Source organism: Parasteatoda tepidariorum, chromosome 3 (assembly GCF_043381705.1).
Source record: "Parasteatoda tepidariorum isolate YZ-2023 chromosome 3, CAS_Ptep_4.0, whole genome shotgun sequence".
NCBI classification, from domain to species: Eukaryota; Metazoa; Arthropoda; class Arachnida; order Araneae; family Theridiidae; genus Parasteatoda; species Parasteatoda tepidariorum.
Genome location: NC_092206.1, coordinates 5,022,070 through 5,042,738, shown reverse-complemented (window position 1 = coordinate 5,042,738; position 20,669 = coordinate 5,022,070). Strand labels below are relative to the sequence as shown.

Sequence of the window (20,669 nt, the reverse complement as noted above, 5' to 3'; positions counted from 1 at the left end):
AGATGAACTACATAATACTGCAAATGTGGAAAGAAAAAAACTTGAGTTGCAGTTGTAAACAATGTTGCAAAAAACTAATGAAAGAGTACAATATTTTCTCAGAAGATAAAAATGTATTGAAAAGATTCTTGCTGAAGATAGTCAACGATACTCAATTGCTACTAAATCCACTTTTAAAAAAACATACTACAGTACAGATCCCGTTATCCGGAAATCAGAAATCCGGAAAACCAAAAAACCGGAACGAAATTTGATTAGTTTTCCCGTCATTTAAAAAAAAAAATTTTTTTTCCTCATAAGATTTTAGGATTTTTCGTTCTTTTTTGAAAGATGTTTACCTTACCATCATTTTGGAAATAATCATTAGTGTATTGCTTCATCTTTTTTTCTTTTTAAGATTATTTAAAAAAAATTTTTTTTATTAGTTGGGTTTAACTATTAAAAAAACTGCTTTTTGCAGCGATTCAGAAGACCGGAAAAATCAGTTATCCGGAATATCGATGGTCCCGATCGTTCCGGATAATCGGTTCCCTACTGTATTAATTTTTTTGCTAATTTTCATTCTATATAAACTATTTATTGTGAATCTGTTGTAAAAATTATTATGTTCTTGAAAAAGCGTAATAATTTAAAATTTTACAATAAGTGTTTGAAGTTTAAGGTGATTGAGTTTTGCTTTGGAATTGCTCGATTCAAGTGAAATTTTGTGCTGTCTGATTTTTTGTTGTTGGTTGGAACAAGATTAGGGGGTAGGACAGCCAAAATTCTTACTTTTAGAAAATTACTTATAGCTGAGGTCCACCTTACTGTAGCTACAAAATTAAAGAATAATAATAATTTTTTTAAATATTTAAATTGAAACTGATACAATAATACCATGTCCAATTAATATAAATAAGTTTTTATTTAATCCTGAATTGAGTGATTGTAAAATGTATGTTGTAGGTACCTTCCAAGAGAAGTGGATCCTTTGGTTTATAACATGTCACATGAAGATCCTGGTGATATAACTTACTCCATGATTGGTGGTCTTGGTGAACAAATTCGAGAATTAAGAGAAGTAAAATTTATTTTACACATAGATAAGATTTGTATAAATACTTTTTATTGTTATAAATTCAATTATATTTACTACTTATTATTTATGTATATTTATAGTATTTTAGATTTTATATCTTAATTACTAACATTTATACATTTTATGTCTTAATTACTGGAGTATTATAAGCAATCATAATTTAGCATATACAGTAGTCTCCTTTTCACGATCATTGGTTAATTTTATTAATCGCTTATTGATATCAAAATCACTTGATCCAAAAAAAAATTTTTTCACCTGTGTGTTAAAATTATTGCATTTTGTGTTCATTACATAGTTTAATGTTAGTATTTATTCATTTTTTCAAAAATCAAGCTGAGAAATATCTATTGGTAAAGAATGTGATGCTCTAGTTAACGGAGCATTTATGCTGCATATATTTATAATCCAGACAATTAGCAATTTTTTTTGTTCAAATTTTGTATGATTTTTGTATTTTACTGGCAATTATACAGACATAAATATAAAGCAAGATTGTCTTCTTCTTCTTTTTTTTTTTTTTTTTTTTTTTTTTTTNCTGGCAATTATACAGACATGAATATAAAGCAAGATTGTCTTCTTTTTTTTTTTTTGTCTTTTTTCATACTCAGTATGTGTGGCTTAAATTAGTTAAAGTATCTAATTCTGTGTTTCTTTTAAAATGTTAATTTTATCAAAATCATTGCGTCTCTAAGTGATCACATTGAGCAGAGACTACAGTAAAATCCTTTTGTTGCATCTTTTTTATACACCATCATTTCATTTTAAAATTATATTCAAGGAAATACTTGGTAATGTATGTTTTACCGAATGGTTTTTGAGTTAATGACAATGAGAATCATGTTCGGTGAAAATTTCTTTAAACAGGGATGACAGCGACAGTAACTTTTTTTTAAATATATTGTGAGATACTAGGTTTTTTATTTTTTAAACTTTTTCTTTTATCTCTTTTTTTATTAAAAGCATTGCCTTTTAATTTTTTCTTTCAACAATTTACCTAGTTCAGTTTTTTACTTTTTAAAAAATAAAATAAAAATTCTTAAACTGAAAAAATAAAATAATCTTACAATTTATTTTATGCAAAAACCATTAGTTGCTTTAATGAAAAACTAAAATTAGTAAATCAAATTAAATTCATATAAAATCCATTTAATTAAAATTATTATCTTTTTTTTTTTTTTGAATAAATTTTTTTTTAGAAAAGCAATAATGGATCCTAAAACATTTAAATTGTCTTAACATGCTTAGAACAACATGCATCCAGGTATGTAACATGTAACATGGAGGCAACATGTATCCAGAGGCTTTGATGGAAGAATATGTTGGGATGGCCTAGGCCATCTCTGAACTGTAGTGCCAAGAAGTCTGTTTTGAAAGAATTTCAGCACTGAAATTGATTTTTTCATAATGATTGAACTATGGCTTTCATATTTAATTTATTTAAGCNTTGTATAAATGCTTTTTATTGTTATAAATTCAATTATATTTACTACTTATTATTTATGTATATTTATAGTATTTTAGATTTTATTAATAATTAGTAATTACTAGCATTATTAATGCTAGTAATATTAATTATATATATATTATATATATATTAATTATATATATTAGTAATTATTAGTAATTACTAGCATTTATACATTTTATGTCTTATTTACTGCAGTATTATGAGCAATCATAATTTAGCGTATACAGTAGTCTCCTTTTCACGATCATTGGTTAATTTTATCGCTTATTGATATCAAAATCACTTGATCCAAATTTTCTTTTTTCACCTGTGTGTTAAAATTATTGCTTTTTGTGTTCATTACATAGTTTAATGTTAGTATTTATTCATTTTTTCAAAAATCAAGCTGAGAAATATCTATTGGTAAAAAATGTGATGCTCTACTTAACGGAGCATTATGCTGCATATATTTATAATTGAGACAATTAGCAATTTTTTTTTGTTGAAATTTTGTATGATTTTTGTATTTTACTGGCAATTATACAGACATGAATATAAAGCAAGATTGTCTTCTTTTTTTTTGGTTGTCTTTTTTCATACTCAGTATGTGTGGCTTAAATTGGTAAAAATATCTAAATCTGTGTTTCTTAAATTGTTATCAGTTTGTTAATTTTATCAAAATCATTGCGTCTCTAAGTGATCACATTGATCAGAGACTATGGTAAAATTTTTTTGTTGCATCTTTTTTATACACCTTCATCATTTAAAAATTATTTTCATCGAAATACTTGGTAATGTATGTTTTACCGAATGGTTTTGAGTTAATGACAATGAGAATCGCATACGGTGAAAATTTCTTTGAACAGGTATGACAGCGACTTTTATTTAAAATATATTGTGTGATACTAGGTGTTTTATTTTTTAAACTTTTTCTTTTATCTCTTTTTTTATTAAAAGCATTGCCTTTTAATTTTTTCTTTCAACAATTTACCTAGTTCAGTTTTTTACTTTTTAAAAAATAAAATAAGAAATCCTCAACTAAAAAAAAATAATATTACAATTTCTTTATAATTTTAAGTTATTTTATGCAAAAACCATTAGTTGCTTTAATGAAAAAACTAAAATTAGTAAATCAAATTAAATTCATATAAAATCCATTTAATTAAAATTATTATCTTTTTTTTTGAATAATTTAAAAAAAAAATAATTAAAACATTTAAATTGACTTAACATGCTTAGAACAACATGTATCCAGAGGCTTTGATAAAAGGAGTATGTTGGGATGGCCTAGGCCTTCTCTGGGCTGTAGTGCCAAGAAGTCCCTTTTGAAAGAATTTCAGCACTAAAATTGATTTTTTCATAATGATTGAACTATGGCTTTCATATTTAATTTATTTAAGCTCTATCACTCAAAAAGGTTAAACATTACTCAGATCTTGTTCTATTTTTTGGCGATCATTAAAATCCACCCTTAGAAAAGAGATCATTCATTTATTTACACCATTCATGAAAATTCATTGTTGCTCCACTGTTCACAGTTCGGTGATTTCCACATGTGAACAAAAAAGGGAATTGAAAGAACATTTTAGAGCAGAAATTTTTTTTTATACCGTAGGAAAAAAACATTTTTTAACACTATTTCCTTTTATATATTTCCATATTGTTGACAATAGAAATTAGTTGCATACTTATGTTTTTTTGTTAGAAAAAAAAATGTGAATGTAACTTAAAAATTAACTTCCTAAACATCGTGATAAATGCTTTAAAAACACATTCAAATTTGTTTTAAAAAATATTAGTTGCATTTAAAAATAATTTGTATCATTAGGGTGCTCAGTTCGCATGTTATCTATTCATAAGTATAAAATATTAGCAGTCAGGCTCTAAGTTATTGAAAAAAAGTGAAAAAACTACTCCCATAGATTAGGCTTAAAATTGGCAATGGTGCCGCTGGCTTCAACAAAAAAAATTTTGAAAATTAAGTTGCATCTATAAATATTTGAATTTTAACCATGTCTAAGTTCTTTTTTGTATTTTTTTTATCCTGTACATGGCTGTTCTGCAGTTAAGTGATTTAAATTGTAGATGTAAGGATGAAATTATTTTGTACCTAGGTTATTGAATTGCCATTGCTTAATCCTGAATTGTTCCAAAGAGTTGGCATCACCCCACCAAAGGGATGTCTCCTTTACNAATGATTTTTGTTATAGGTATTCTTTTTGATATTCTTGTACATTAAGCTATTCTTTGTCAGATAACTTACAGTACTTGTTTGATATAAAGTAATTTTATAAGCCTAATGGCATTTTAGCATTTTGCTAAAACTTTTTTTCAGATTTTAGCTTTTTTGCTAATGAATTTTTAGACTCAGCTTAAACCCTGTGATAAATGCTTTAAAAACACATTCAAATTTGTTTTAAAAATTATTAGTTGCATTTAAAAATAATTTGTAGCATTAGGGTGCTCAGTTCGCGTGTTATCTATTCATTAGTATAAAATATTAGCAGTCAGGCTCTAAGTTATTGAAAAAAAGTGAAAAAACTACTCCCATAGATTAGGCTTAAAACTGGCAATGGTGCCACTGGAAAATTAAGTTGCATCTAAAAATAATTTTGAAAATTATTTTTGAAAATTAAGTTGCATCTAAAAATATTTGAATTTGTGTCTAAGTTCTTAATTTTGTTTTTTTATCCTGTATGTGGCTATTCTGAAGTTAAGTGATTTAAATTGTAGATGTAAGGATGACATTATTTTGTACCTAGGTTATTGAATTGCCATTGCTTAATCCTGAATTGTTCCAAAGAGTTGGCATCACCCCACCAAAGGGATGTCTCCTTTACGGTCCCCCTGGCACAGGGAAGACTCTCTTAGCAAGAGCTGTAGCCAGTCAGATTGAAGCTAATTTCTTGAAGGTAAGATAGTGCATTTTATTCTTTAGCTGGCTATGTTTCTGTTTCTTTTTTTTTATTATATGTGTATGCATATATATACTGGTGAGTTTCACTTGTGCTTAATTCTGCTTTCCAATTACCATCATTGCTTCATAGCATTAAGTAATTTTATAAATTACAATTTATTCAAACAAAGGATACCAATTTTTTTTATTCGATTGATATAGATTTAGATCCACAAATCATTTTGTTATTCAGAAAATCATTTTGCTGGTTTAACTTTGACCACAGACTTGTTTTTTAAATTATTTGAAAAAGCTTGTGCCAAAGATATTATATGACAATAGTGTGAGATTTATTCTTACTGTGTGGAAATTTGAGTGTTATGATAACATATTAATAATATCAAAATTTGGATAATCATGAGAAAACGGCAAAAAAAAAAAAAAAAAACTGGAAATGGTATAAATTATGTTTTATCAGTTTGATTTATGCTTACACCATACCTTTTTTCTTACTTTTCGTGATTTAAACCTAAAATATCTTTAACTTTTAGACATCCAGCGCTCGAGGTTTTTGAAGTGCACGTAGATTGTAAATTTTTTTATCCAAAGGGCTGTATTTTCCACAAACCCTAAATGGACCTTGATTAAAGCAAGTTGAAACAATAGCGCTTTAGGAATATTTAATTGCTAAGAAGGTTTCTAATAAAACTTAAAACAAGTAGAAGAAACTTAAATTTTTTAAACTAATTGAAAAACAGAAAGAGTTGAAATTTATAATGAATTCTCATTTTTTAAAAAAAATCTTAATGTTCCATTATAGGAAAGTCGAACAAAAAGCCAGAAAATGTCTGAAATAAAAGGAGATGGGTGGAAGAAAATGAAATTTTCAAAATTTAATAGTAGAAAGGGATTGACGTACAGACTAATTTGAAAAACAATAAGAATGAAAATACTAATTTAAATTAAATGGAATGTTCTGTGTGAGTTTTAACCCGCAGTCAGCAAAGATTAAACTGTTGGAAAGAAAAATTGAAGCTGTTTGTTATGTCTTACAAACTAAATATTAACACAGACTACAATATTAAAGCTTAAATTTGCAATACTGAGCAGTATAATGTATTTTTATGTAAATTTTTTAGAAGGAAAATATATTATAATCTGGGATTATACTTTTTCGAATTTTCTAATAACGTCTCTTTATTATGAGAAAAGTTAAAGGAATTTAAAGCTGTTTATGATAATAATTGAAATCTCTCAAATTGCCTTATAGAAAGTTGTAGTGCACATGAAAATAACAATACAAAACTTGATTTTTTTGCCCCTTCAGACATTTTAGATATACAGCAATGCTCAGTCTTTTTAGTATTTTGAGTCCGTAAAAAAAGTAGCTCTTTTTTATGTTGAAAAATGCATTTCAATAATATATATATATATATATATATATATATATANTAATTCATAAGCCCTATAAGCATAGGGCTAATTTTATTAATTTATATAAAGAAATATTAGTAAAAAATATACGAGCAAAATGTCAAAAAGAAAAGGTCATAAAAATTTGTTTAGGGGTCGTAAAATCTTTATCTAGTTACCTAAACATTGTTGCTATGAGGTTTTACTGTATTTAATCTTGTATCGTCCATTATAAACTCCACTTCAATTTTCGATTCAGAGCTCCTTAGAAATTTTTTTTTTCTCAATTTCTCTATGTGATGTGTTACTAACCATATTTTTAGCTATTCTGATATATTGTAGCCAAAAAATGTTTTAAAATGTAGAGCTTTCTTCGCTTGTATCTCTTTTGTTTTTACACTGGGTGGAAAATAGACCCCACATGGAAACAAGTGATGTGCGTTTTTTGACATGAATTGAGAAAGGGATCAATAATGAACTCCTTCCCAATTTGTGTTTTGTTATCTGTCTATTCAACTTTTTTTAGTATGCCTAATGATATTTCTCCTAATTATAAAAAAATGGTTACTAACATATATTAGGCATATTATTTCTTAAAAAATGTTGAAAGGAAATATGAATAAAAAATTGAAGTACGGTCCGCAATCGACGCCACTTTGTGCAAAGGGTAATTTAACATCTGTTTACATAAAATCAATAATTTAAATTTATATCTACCTTTCCTGAAAAATTATGCCTTAATTATTTTGGTTAAAATACTGATTTATTACCATTTTTATTAACATGTAGTAGAAAAATATCAATACCCATAAAATTTTATTAAATAAAGTTGGATCCAATGTGTACTTTTTCTTCGGCATTTACTTAAATGAAAAAGCTTCCTTTCAAGATGATTAAAAGCAGTTTTTAGCAACAAATGTAATATTTGTAAATTGTCTTTCAAATTAAATTATCAGTATTAATTTGTAAATTATCAGTATGATAGAAAAGCTTTTCTTTTGTGTTTTCTTTAGGTTGTGTCAAGTGCAATAGTTGATAAATATATTGGAGAAAGTGCTCGATTGATTAGAGAAATGTTCAACTATGCTAGAGATCACCAGCCTTGTGTAATATTTATGGATGAAATTGATGCTATTGGCAAGTATCCTTCTATGTATTCTTTCCATTTTTAATAAATCTTTCTCTAATGTATGTAGACTATTGCATGTTTTCAATACATACCTGCCAAGTCTCCTGTTTTTCAACAAAGATTCCTGTATTTTACGACTATCATCTGTTTACACGTACATTTTCAAATTTCTCCGTATTCGTTGAAGGAAATTTTAAAAAAAATTGTGCTAAAATATCCACTGATGGCAAAAATTCTTCTCTTATTCCTCAACGGATGGTGCTAATATCAGTACTGCAGTATGTTGAGTGGTGGCTCCGAGGATAGAGCGTTTGCTTCCCAATGAGGTGAACCGGGTTCCAATCCCAGCAATGACTGGTCTATACGAATTCTGCACCCGGCTCACACCGCACACAATGCTGACGTAAAATATTCTCAGTGGTAGACGTATCATGGGTTAGAGTCCCCTTGCCGGAGGTCTTTGTGTTTTACTCTCCATGTAACGCAAATATGGCTTAGTTCCATCGAAAATTCCTCCATGAAGACAAATTTCTCCCAATATTTAATCCAGAAGTTCCCTTGTCTTCCAGGTTGGGTTCAAAATTACAAGGCTATGGAGTTAAACATCAGTCGCAAACCCTAAATTGGGTTGGCTGTTCAACGATGGTTATAAAATAAAATAAGTTAAGTAATTTTAAATAATGCTTTTAAAAAAAGTCTTCTTTAGATTGTTGGTTTTTGTTTTGATTTATATGCATTTTTTTACTTCTCTAAATGTAAGTTCTTATATTATTTCCAATTTTGAATGTCTCTTTTTGATTATGAATGATGAATCAAAACTTTACTCGTTGCTTAAAAAATGTTGCTAGTAAAATCTCTGTTATCTTATTTTTCCAATGTTGGCAGGTATGGAAATAATTTTCCAAACTTGACATGTAAAACTGTATAAGTTATATTTTTATTTTTATATGCTCCTTGTAACTAAGAGGATTATGTCCCCCCCCCCATCCCTTTCAAAAATAGTACAATTTATCCAAATTCATAACTGCTGGTTGCAGCCAAAGGAGGAAGTGTAGTTTTTATACTCTGTCAATATTTTGTGTGATAAAGGTTTTGTTAGTTTTAAAATTATTGTGAAACAAACAATGAATTTGAAACAAACCATGAACTTTTACATATTTTCTAATTTGCAATAACTCGTATGAGAATTTTAGCAATTTTCTACTCCTTTGAAGTAGCAATCAAACTTTAGGAAATAATTTATAAACATATTTGAGAATAAACACTTACAGAAATATTACTTAATATAATTATAATTAATTAAAATAAATTAATAATTATTAAACTGTTATGTCTCTATTACTTTAAGTTATTTCTTGTATATCTTTAACAAAAGTATCTTGCAGTAATCAGAAAAAATTCTGCCACAGGGTTAATAATTGTATTGTAAGTTTAAGAGTTTGTGGGTTCGATCCCTGCCGGCCGAAGACTCCCGGCTTAGTAAATGGTGACTGATGCACGTTAAATCTGTCAAGTCACAAAGTCCTCTATGTTTCCTGGTCTTCTGGATTGGTTCAAAATTACAAGACTACGAGTTGAACATTTGTAGTCGTAAACCCGAAATTGGGGAGGCTGTTCAAGAACAGATATATATATGTATAAAAAAATATGATAGAACATTAAATAAAATCTAATTTTTTTTTTTTTTNCTCCTTGTAACTAAGAGGATTATGTCCCCCCCCCCCATCCCTTTCAAAAATAGTACAATTTATCCAAATTCATAACTGCTGGTTGCAGCCAAAGGAGGAAGTGTAGTTTTTATACTCTGTCAATATTTTGTGTGATAAAGGTTTTGTTAGTTTTAAAATTATTGTGAAACAAACAATGAATTTGAAACAAACCATGAACTTTTACATATTTTCTAATTTGCAATAACTCGTATGAGAATTTTAGCAATTTTCTACTCCTTTGAAGTAGCAATCAAACTTTAGGAAATAATTTATAAACAGATTTGAGAATAAACACTTACAGAAATATTACTTAATATAATTATAATTAATTAAAATAAATTAATAATTATTAAACTGTTATGTCTCTATTACTTTAAATTATTTCTTGTATATCTTTAATAAAAGTATCTTGCAGTAATCAGAAAAAATTCTGCCACAGGGTTAATAATATTTGTATTGTAAGTTTAAGAGTTTGTGTGTTCGATCCCTGCCGGCCGAAGACTCCCCACGTAGTAAAAGGTGACTGATGCACGTTAAATCTGTCAAGTCACAAAGTCCTCTATGTTTCCTGGTCTTCTGAATTGGTTCAAAATTACAAGACTACGAGTTGAACATTAGTAGGCGTAAACCCAAAATTGGGGAGGCTGTTCAATGACATATATATATATGTATAAAAAAATATGATAGAACATTAAATAAAATCTAAATTTTTTTTTTTTTAACATAAGAAAATTTCCTAGCTAAAATTACTCTTTCTTTAAAAAAAATTATACATGAAACAAATGTATTTTTAAATTCTGTAAAATAATAGTTTTTTGTATAAAAATATTTTATTTATAAAATGCAAAATTTGGCAAAAACAATTTTTTTGATAAATTTCTTATCTCAATTTTATATAAATATATTGTTTATACAAATTGTATATTATACTACTTATGTATCATAATTATATTGTTAAAGCTTCAATGAAAGTAAAATATCTTTCTCACTTAAAGAATTTTTGATCTTTTTTGAAATTTTACTTTTAATTACTTTAAAATTTATTTTGGCTGATTTAAATTGATATTCATGATCTATTTGTTTTTCAACATTCCTTTCTTTTTTTTAAATCCTCCTATTTTCTGAAAATTTTGGCAGCTGTCCCTGAAAATGGTATTTAACAAAATGGTAGCAAATACATGCAAAAAAAAAAAAAAAAAACTAAATCTATTTTAAGATTTAAATCTATACAAATGAACAGAATGAATTATTACTATTTTCATGTTGCTGAATAACTGGACTATTTTTGTTTTTATGTGATTTCCTTATCCAATAAGACTTGTGACTGAACTAGCATATAAATCGTTGTGGTATAATTTATTTTTTATATTGTATGACTTTTCAGGTGGGCGAAGATTTTCTGAAGGCACTTCTGCCGATAGAGAAATTCAAAGAACTTTAATGGAAGTAAGTTATAAGTTTTGATATCAAACAATTAACCAGAGATTTAAAATTGCAATAATATTTTTGTATCTCTAGTAGAGCAATCAACAGAACTTAAGATAATCTAGCTGTTTTGATCTATTTGTTTTTGTCTTACTAATCTAACCAGCTATCCAATACAAGAGCAAAATTTTTAACTAATTCAAAGTATGAACTAAATTTTATCAACAAAACTAAAAATATAGTGTTTTGGTTTAACGAAGTTTATTTTGTTTAGTATTATTGTTTTATTTATTGTATTTTAATTATTTATATTCTTCTCCGCTTTGCAAATTCCTCTACACTATCTTTCAGAATAAACAATGCTTAGTTATTTGGTAACAGAAGTGGTAGGGCCATAGTTTAAAAGACAAGTTTCTATTCATATAGATAAATCTTTCTTCACACTGTGGTTTAATGAAACTACAAATACTGCAGACACGGCGACGTTGTCGTAGAACGTTACATAATTTTCGCAGAAGGATTTTTCATTTTGGAAGGGAAAAATTTTTCGAAAAAAAAATTTCTGCTCAATTTTTTTTTAAGATGTCTTTCTTGCGCATCAGAGAGGAAAGAAATAATCATGATTTTTCTATTCTCATTTGAGATTTTTAAAAAAAAGTCAGTAATGACTGACTTCAGCTAGAGTTTCAAATTAAGAATATAAAATAAAAATTCAGAAATCGCAAGAGTTTAAAAGATAGTTCGTTCTAGAAATGGTGTTCTTTCTTTTACTTTTGTTTTCTTTAAAGAAAACCATATTTTACATTCACTAATTGTCCTATTCGCTTGATTCGGGATCTTTATTTTGGGAGTTAACTGCACGGATTTTTTGACTTTTAAGTTATGTACAATTTTTTTATTTATTTACGAATTTTAATTTGTGTAATGATTTACAAAACTCAAAAGAGGAAATCATTAGTGCATTTCTCCGCTTACAAAATGGGAGAATATTGCCTGTAATATTGAAATTTAAAAAAATTTCATTTTACAATTAAAAATTTTTATTTTATACTTTTTTCTGTAAACAGAACGTTTCTGTTACTTTAAATTAGTAATTGTTATAGTTAAAAGTATCTTTAAAGCAAAATATCAGTGCATTAACTGTCATTTGCATTATCACCTTTTATGAAAATAGTTTGTGTGTGCTATGTCCTTTCTCTACAGAATACTATTATGCTTGCAATTTTTATAATTTATGTGGCTGTGCAAATATGAAAACTTTTTTTTTCTTCTTTTGCTGTTGTTGGACTACTCTTCCCTACTACAAACCCCTAACAATGCTACAATGAGAAAGTCACCTGCTTTGACTTACCGTAGAAAACTTAATTTTAAGGTTAAATTCTAATAAAAAGGAACTTCGAAAAAAAGGAAATTATATTATCTTATTTTATCTTCATTTTGAGTAGAATTCTTTTTAGAATCTTTTGAGTTTTCATTTTTGGTTTAAAAACTGCTGAAACTCCTAGAAGACATTTTTTTTTTGATTTCTTTGAATTCAACATTTATTCCAAGGTCAAATTTTTGCACAAGTAACTTTTTTTGAATAGATTTTTTATTTTGCTCTCTAACTTTTTAAAAAAATTTGCTCATAATCCATCTCCCCCCTAGTTACTGTTGTTTTTATAAGAACTCCCCTAGCCATTCGTAAGACTATGGTAACGACTATGGCCTAGACCAGGGATGGGCAAACTTTTTTGGTCGAGGGCCAAAAATCAAGAAAAAAAATGTTTGGCAATCCAAGTAAAAACTTCAAAATTTAGAAAAAATAAAAAAGTGATTTACAAGTTTTAATTTAAATATTTAGTGAGATGGAGGAAATTGCGATTTCATTTTTAAAAGCTCCTTATTTTAAGGTTCAAAGCGAGATGTGCTTATTTTAAGGAACAAGGCTTAATGCTTTTCTGTTAGTCTACTTCTGAAATGATTTTTTCTAAGGTTCATCCTAAACAATGGTGAAATGATTTTTCTAAGGTTGAAAACTCTTGTTCACATTTATAAGATTAAGCAAACATAACACTGATTTTCTGGGCATGAAATATTAAATTTTGGAAACTAGCTTTTGATAATGATTTGTAAAACTTTGGCATATTTAAAACAACTACTTCAGATGATTGTTAGATTGTCCGCTCTTTGGAGCAAAAAATGCGCAGTCTGCGAAATGTGAAATATAATTTACCTATATTAGATTCCATAAGTCAGCTCCTCGTGAAAGACAAGCGCTAGTTGGAGCCAGTCTACGGCCGTTCTATAAAGAACTTCTGCTTTCAACATTTTACCAATTGAAGTTGTCTGTGCTAACTATTTCCATCAATTTATGTTTTGTAGAACAAAATTAGAGAAAGTAAAAATGTCATCAGTACTTTGTTAAAAATGGAAAACAGAAATAATTTTAAACATAGTCGACAAGAAAATGGATGTATATTGTTTATATTTGCCACTGATCGAGAAATAAAAATTCTATCCGCGGGCCGAATAAAATCTTACGGCGGGCCAAGAGAAGCTACCCTCCCTGAAAAGTGCTATTCTTGTTTCCATAGCAGCAGGCAACCTCAGACTTTGTGACGAGGGAAGTTCTTACCATATATAAACTATAGGTGCTTACGTGAAATTTAAATGTATGAAATATCAATGACTGATGTGTTAAGAAACCAATTGTTTTCATTTGCAGCTATTAAATCAGATGGATGGCTTTGACTCTCTTGGTCAAGTGAAAATAATTATGGCAACAAACAGACCAGATACTTTAGATCCAGCACTTCTGCGTCCTGGAAGACTTGACAGAAAAATTGGTAATTTCTTATCTAAAACAAATATTGTGGTTAATAATTATAGCCTTTTACGAAATTTTGTTGTTTGTAGCAAGTCTGATGTAATTTTTTTTTCTACTGCTTAAACAATTCTAAAAGCAATAAATGAAGAATAAAAATTTTATGGTAGAAACTGGAAGTAAAAGTATAGAGAATTCCTTTTTTCAAATTTCTCTCCCAAATCGTCTAATTGAAATTTTTTTAAACAAATTTTAGGATCAGGGGCTGAAATTTCTCCTTGCAGTCTCTGTCCAAATTTTAGGTTGATATAACAAATATTTTTAGAGTTATGAGAAGGAGAGAGATTGACACACTGGCAAACTCTTGATTTTTTTTATAGAAATTTTTCATGATAATATAGTCAAATATAATTGCTAATAAATTAATTTTACAAATTTTAGACAGCTGAATTATAGATGGCTTCCAATTGTTTTCCAGCTATTTCTAATTGAGTCAACAAAATGTTAAAAAAGGAAAAAAGTTCATTTATGGAAATAAAATGTCGTGATTTAAGTTCATTATGTTCAATTGTTGTTTTAGATGTTTTATCCTCTAATGTAAAAAGTTTCTTTTCTTTTCAATTTTTATAGATTTTTTCTTCTTCAAAAGTTTTAAAAAGTATTAATCAAATAATCATATTAACTGCATAAAAATAGTACCTAGTAAATAATCTTAATATTTATTTATCAATTTTTGTAATTTAATTTAAAAATAATAAAATATCTACAATTTTTCATAAAAATGTTTTCCAAATTTTTTTCATGTTAAACCAATGTCTAAACTTTAGTAAAGTATAACATAATTCAAAATGTGGAAAAAATAGAATAATTAGTTTTCGAGAAATAAAAATTTAAATATATGACTTTTTATTTCTTAGAAACTATTCAACAGATTTGAAATTGTTCAAATTTTAAATGTTAATTTTTAAAATTGCATAGTTTACATAACTTATTTATTAAAAAAATTATTATCAACAAATTTTTTTTTCATCATTATTAAATTTAATTATAAAAATAGTAAATAAATACCATATTTTGTTTGATAATCTTTAACTTAAATAAAGGATTAAATTTAAAAAAAATAAGTGTTTAAATCATAAATCTTTAAATAAATGATTTTACTAATTTAGTATCAAACGTTTATGATTTGCACAATTATTTTCAGGCTTTTAGTAAAAAACACACATGTATGACAAAATGACATGAACATTTTAAAAAAAAAATATTTTTTCATACCTGGCTGTAAAATTAATAACTTCATTAATTTTTAAGAACTAGAACTGTTGTCTCACAAAAATGTTGCACTATAGTTAAAAGCATAAGTTACTGATCATTTTATGCACAGTTTTAAGTTTATATTCACATTTTATAGAAATTAGAGTTTAAATTTCTGTAAAATATGTGTATTTTAAAATAAATAAGAGATTCTAACATTTTTTTCAAACTGAATATTTATTTCTATCAATTGCTGTATTGTAAACTGCAGAAATGATTTAATTTTTTTTAATAAAGAGAAATGCTTTTAGAAATACTAATACCAAGTAATTTTTATTTCAGAAATTCCCTTACCTAATGAGCAAGCACGGCTTGAAATTTGTAAGATACACGCTGCTCCAATAACTAAACATGGAGAAATAGGTAAAAATAGAAGATCAAATGAGAGGTTTCTATAAAAATTTGTATTTTTCTTTATTATTGACTCTTGCTTCTCTTTGTATTTTTAGACTGGGAGGCAGTTGTTAAGCTCTCTGATGGTTTCAATGGTGCTGATTTGAGAAACGTCTGCACAGAAGCTGGTAAGTGCACGCTGTTAGATTTGATTTTTGGTTGATCACATACTACTATGGAGGTCACCATGGTTGACAGCTATGTATTAGTCCTTTTTTTATCTTTAGATAATACAGTTACCTCTCACTTATGCACCACCTCTTTTATGCACCTTTTTCATTTATACAAAAAATTTTATGGGTCCCAGTACATAAGGTAGGAAAATAATGATAATCATCCTTCGTTTATGCGTTGCTCTAAAAATAAATTTTTCAATTATGCACCAAAATTTTAGGCTAACATTTTAATTTTCTTCTTTTTTAAAAAAAAAAAAAAGGTTTCAGATTAAAAGTTGAAACAAATAAGCAATCCTTGTTACAGATAAATATGTTGTTAGATCCTATTGAATAGTTCACTTTTGTTTTTCCTGTAACCTTCTAATTTTTGCTGTTTCTATAAAGACATTCTTTCCACAACTTTGAATAGGGTGTCTTATCTGTTACACCAACAACAATGAAAGCCCATTCATTTTTGAGAAAATAACCCTTCCTCTTGCCCCAGAGGTTAATTTTACTCCCATGTGCTGTTTCCTAGAAAAGGAGAAAAAAAAGACACATGGAGAACAAAAGATGAACACTTTTTTACAGTCAGATGGACATCTTGGAGGTGGTCTGCTCCTTTATTCAGACCATCCTGGAGGTTATCTGAATAGAAGGAGGTGGTCTATTTAGTGAAAGTAGCAATCAAACAACCTATTGTGCTGCATATTATGAAGTCAAGTACTTTCCTTAAAAATTACAATTTAATTCTGCTTCTGAAACTCCCTTATCCCATTTACATAAACTGGAAAAAATTGCTTTTGAAATACGTCTGCAAAAACAAATAAAAACATGTATTAAGGATTATTTTGTAAGAAATTTAAATTGTCTTTAGGTATGTTAAATTTTTTCTTTGTATAATTATAGTAAATACCAAAACAGTATAAATATATACATTTAATCTTCAGAAACATATTTATTAGACATACATATATATTCAGAAACATATATATCCCATATTGTCACTGCAATTTACGTTGCATTTAGAATTTTGAAATTTTTCACTTATGCGCTTTTTTCTGTTGGCCCCTTACAACGGTACATAAATGAGAGTTCACTGTAAAGCACAAATATTTTGCTTTCAGTGTATCACACCCCCCAAAAAGACTATCTTTGAATTATCTAAAATAGACTGAGGAGTGAATTTAGATTGTTATACCTTATACCAAAATCTTCTATAAAGATATTTTCTTAAAAGAAAAGTACCATTAACTTTGAAAAACTGGATGAAGAGTAGCAATATAAAAGTCTGAAATTTCTGCTCATCTAGAAAGTCCTTCATAATTTTCAATAAAAGTTGCTCATAAGTCATAATATACTCAAATCTTACAAACCACACTACACATGTAACAGATCGAAGATTGATATTTTTATTGGTTCAATATGCTTGGATTATAGATTTTGAGCAGCTCGTTTAAACAATTTACCAAAATTAAGAGAAGAATCATTCATTTGAATTTAGTTACAAACAACCAATCAAGGCAGGTACTAGATTGAGGAGGTTGGTGCTTATAAAATGTTACAAATTTAAGTGAATACAGAATACTGCAAATCTTTTTCCTGAAGCTGTTTATTTAGACAAAAATATACTTTGTTTGCTTCAATATACTTTTCCAAACAAGATTTCAATGAAGTCTTAAAGAGTTTCTGGTCTTTAGAAACTCTGATATAGAATTAATGATTTTCATTGTGTTCAGCCTATAAAAATTATTCAAAATGTTTAAAAAAAAAAAAAGAAAGTTGGTTGGTAAAAGATCTGGCTAATAAATGGATTTTTTAAACTATCACTGGACTGATAAAAAATCAACCTTAGTTGATCAACCAATCTTATGTACAGTGCGCCTTAAAAAGAAAAGAGGGGGAGAGGACGAAGCAGGATAACTTTTGATCTAATGATTGGATTTTGACGTTCTAGAACTTGATCTTAATGGTTTAAGGTAATGTCCTTAAATATGGTCATTGATTGCAGGCACAAAAACGTACTTATAAACATAACTTTTTTTCAACCTATTTGGATTTTCAAGCCTCAAAATATAGGAGGTAGCCGCAATTTGGGAAATATGGTTAGGAGAGTGATCCAAAACTTGGACACATATTGCGTATTGTGCCATACCTCAAGAAATTTTTAAGTGAATTAAAAAAAAATATTGCATAAAATTATAAAACTTATTTATCCGAAGATAATTCCATGCAAAAAATAAATTATCATGAATATTTATTATTTTATTTAATAATTGTCGAAAACATTTTGCATTGTAAGGTATACAATTTTTTAAGTATGTAATTTTACAAGGCAAAATACAAAATTTGAGCGAAATCTGTCTTCTAAAAATTCATAAAAAACCCTATTTTTTTTCCTTCAATTTTCATAAATATGGGTCTTTAATGTTAAGAAAACACTACTTCATTTTTGAACTTAATTCTAAATGACAACAAATATTTCCCACAGTAAGCTACTGGTTACTATTAGTTATCTTAGATGCATCATAAATAACTGTCCGTTATATCTACCAACTGTTATGTATTAATTACAATAGTTATTAAACATTATAGTATTTTACAAAAAATTGTTAATTACAAGTAAAACTTTTTAATATATTTTATAATATAGACTGACAAACAAACAAAAAAAAAATTAACCTAAATATTTTTTGATTGAATTTTCATGAGCTAAGAACCAATTATTGAAAAAGAGTTGTTCTGAATAATGCTAATTTAAGTGTAGGCGACCCTTTTAGTTGAGAGAGGCCTTAATGAAACTGCCTATGATCCTGTAGCGTTCAAAGGGGTACAAAAGAGCTCATTTCAGTTGCACTTACTCTGTATCAACATGCCTTATTATTAATATTAAAATAGGGGAGGCATCCAGTATCTCAAAAATATGGTTCCAGTCATTAGGTCTAGAGAGTGGTCAAAAGTTTTGAGTCCTTTATTGTTTATTTCACAATATCTCGGTTTTCTTTAATGAATCGAAGCATTTTTAAACGAAATTAAACAATTAGTCAGCCTGAACATAGCTCTCTGTAAACAAACAGATTTTAATTGTTTTTTTCTTAAGTATTGAAAATTTTTGCTTCATTTTTAACTGAAGGATAACTGTTAATTTTAAATAATAAAATCTGAAAAAAATTGGTCAAACAGCAATTTTTTCTAAAATTTTATAACTTGGAATCTATTCAATCAACTTGACTCAAATTTTGTATTTTTTCATTTAAAAATGCATAGCTTAAAACTGAATAAAAATATGCTTATCTTAAAATTGTAATATTTTTTTTATAACTCCTATGAAATAATTAGTAGAAGTTATTTTTTAACATAGAATAATTTCTGAATAAAATTCTTTCTTAATTATTTAAAAAAAAAAAATTTCTATGTGCTTTGTTAGTTTCTGAGACAGGGCAAAATATTTATAAGTGATCCAAACTTTTGACCATTCTCCTGGCTAACCTATTGGGCCATATTTTACAGATTATCACTAACTCCCCTATCTTGAGATCCAAATCAGTCTAAAAAAATCATGTTTATTCAGAAAAAGCAATAATAAAAATTAATCAGCATTAAAGGTCATTTCTTTGAAGCATTAAGATTGTTCGTGAAAATTCGATAAGGTTATTTAGAGTGAGATTTTCCACACTAAACTTACATAAGGCTGAAATGAAAAATTATTGTTCATGGCCAACCAACAGATATTTTTATTAAATACTAATCATTTATAAGAAGAAGAAAAAAAAACACACCACCCATATTAGTTCATATTTTCTGATCCCTTTCCTAACCTACTTGACTGCCCAGTATTTTTTATATAGCAAATAAGTTTTAAACGTAATTTTTTGTTTTATTTAATAATGACATTTGCTTTTTTGCAGGTATGTTTGCAATTCGAGCTGATCGAGAATTCGTAGTGGAAGAAGATTTCATGAAAGCTGTTCGCAAGGTTGCTGACAATAAAAAGCTGGAATCTAAATTGGATTATAAACCTGTTTAAAATAAACCAGGGTTTGAAAAAACCCAACCCGCCTGGGTTTTATTAAAAAAAACTGTTTTTTCATTTAGTACTCATAAATTTTACTGTGAAAATATTTTTATTTATTAAATAGTGTTGTATAAGTAAACACTAAAATTTCATCCGACTTATACCTGTAATAAAATTAAACTGGAATAAATATTTGTCTTCCCTGTTTTTATAATACAATTAATAGAAAGTGAAATTAAAATTACGTATAATTATGAAAAGTATCAGTTACTACCCTTTTTTCAAATTTTTAGATACATTTTAACTTTATAGTTTCAAATAACAAATTAATCTTAAAATTATAAAAAAACATATATGAAAAGCTATAGCTTATTTTTTTTAAAATCAGAAGAAAAAACTTTCAATTTGTTTATTGTTGTTTAATGTATCACTTAATAGAAATTTTTTTAAGCATGATCAAAAGAAACAAAATAATATTTTAATGTTGAACTGTTTTTTAATTGTGATAAACTTTCTCCAAATAGTTAAAAATTGTCAGCAGATCTTAAGAGTTAACTTTTAAAAAAAAAGGTCAATTTTTTCCTTTATTATTATTATCATACAACAGATTCAAAGTGTCTACATTTCTCTCTTAGATGGTGATACACTTTTACGAGTTTTGAAACTTTATCTATTCCTAATCTATTTCGAAGTTTACTCTGCACCAAACCGAAAGTTGAAAAGTGTCTTTCGATAGAGACAGAGGATGCTGAGTGCAAAGAAAAAAGAATTGACAGAAATTTTGTGGAAGCTAGGAATTTTATTTATTTACTTTTTTTTTGCCATAATTTTCCACTATTTTTTGATGAAAACTGTTAAATAACAGTGTCAAGCATCATTGATTTTG

At 27.3% G+C, this 20,669-nt stretch overlaps 1 protein-coding gene across 1 annotated transcript; it reads left to right on the top strand.

Annotated features, from left to right (window-relative positions):
* Positions 1-945: 945 nt before the first annotated feature.
* LOC107448134 (26S proteasome regulatory subunit 10B) lies at positions 946-19,973 on the top strand (the record flags this gene model as incomplete). The annotated part of the gene is given in 8 exon segments (XM_021147337.3): positions 946-1,060; positions 5,291-5,440; positions 7,851-7,974; positions 11,060-11,121; positions 13,808-13,928; positions 15,503-15,583; positions 15,670-15,741; positions 19,677-19,973. Coding segments are annotated over 8 exon segments (844 nt in total), but the record flags the coding sequence as incomplete, so codon positions are not given.
* Between the last annotated feature and the right edge of the window lie 696 nt (positions 19,974-20,669).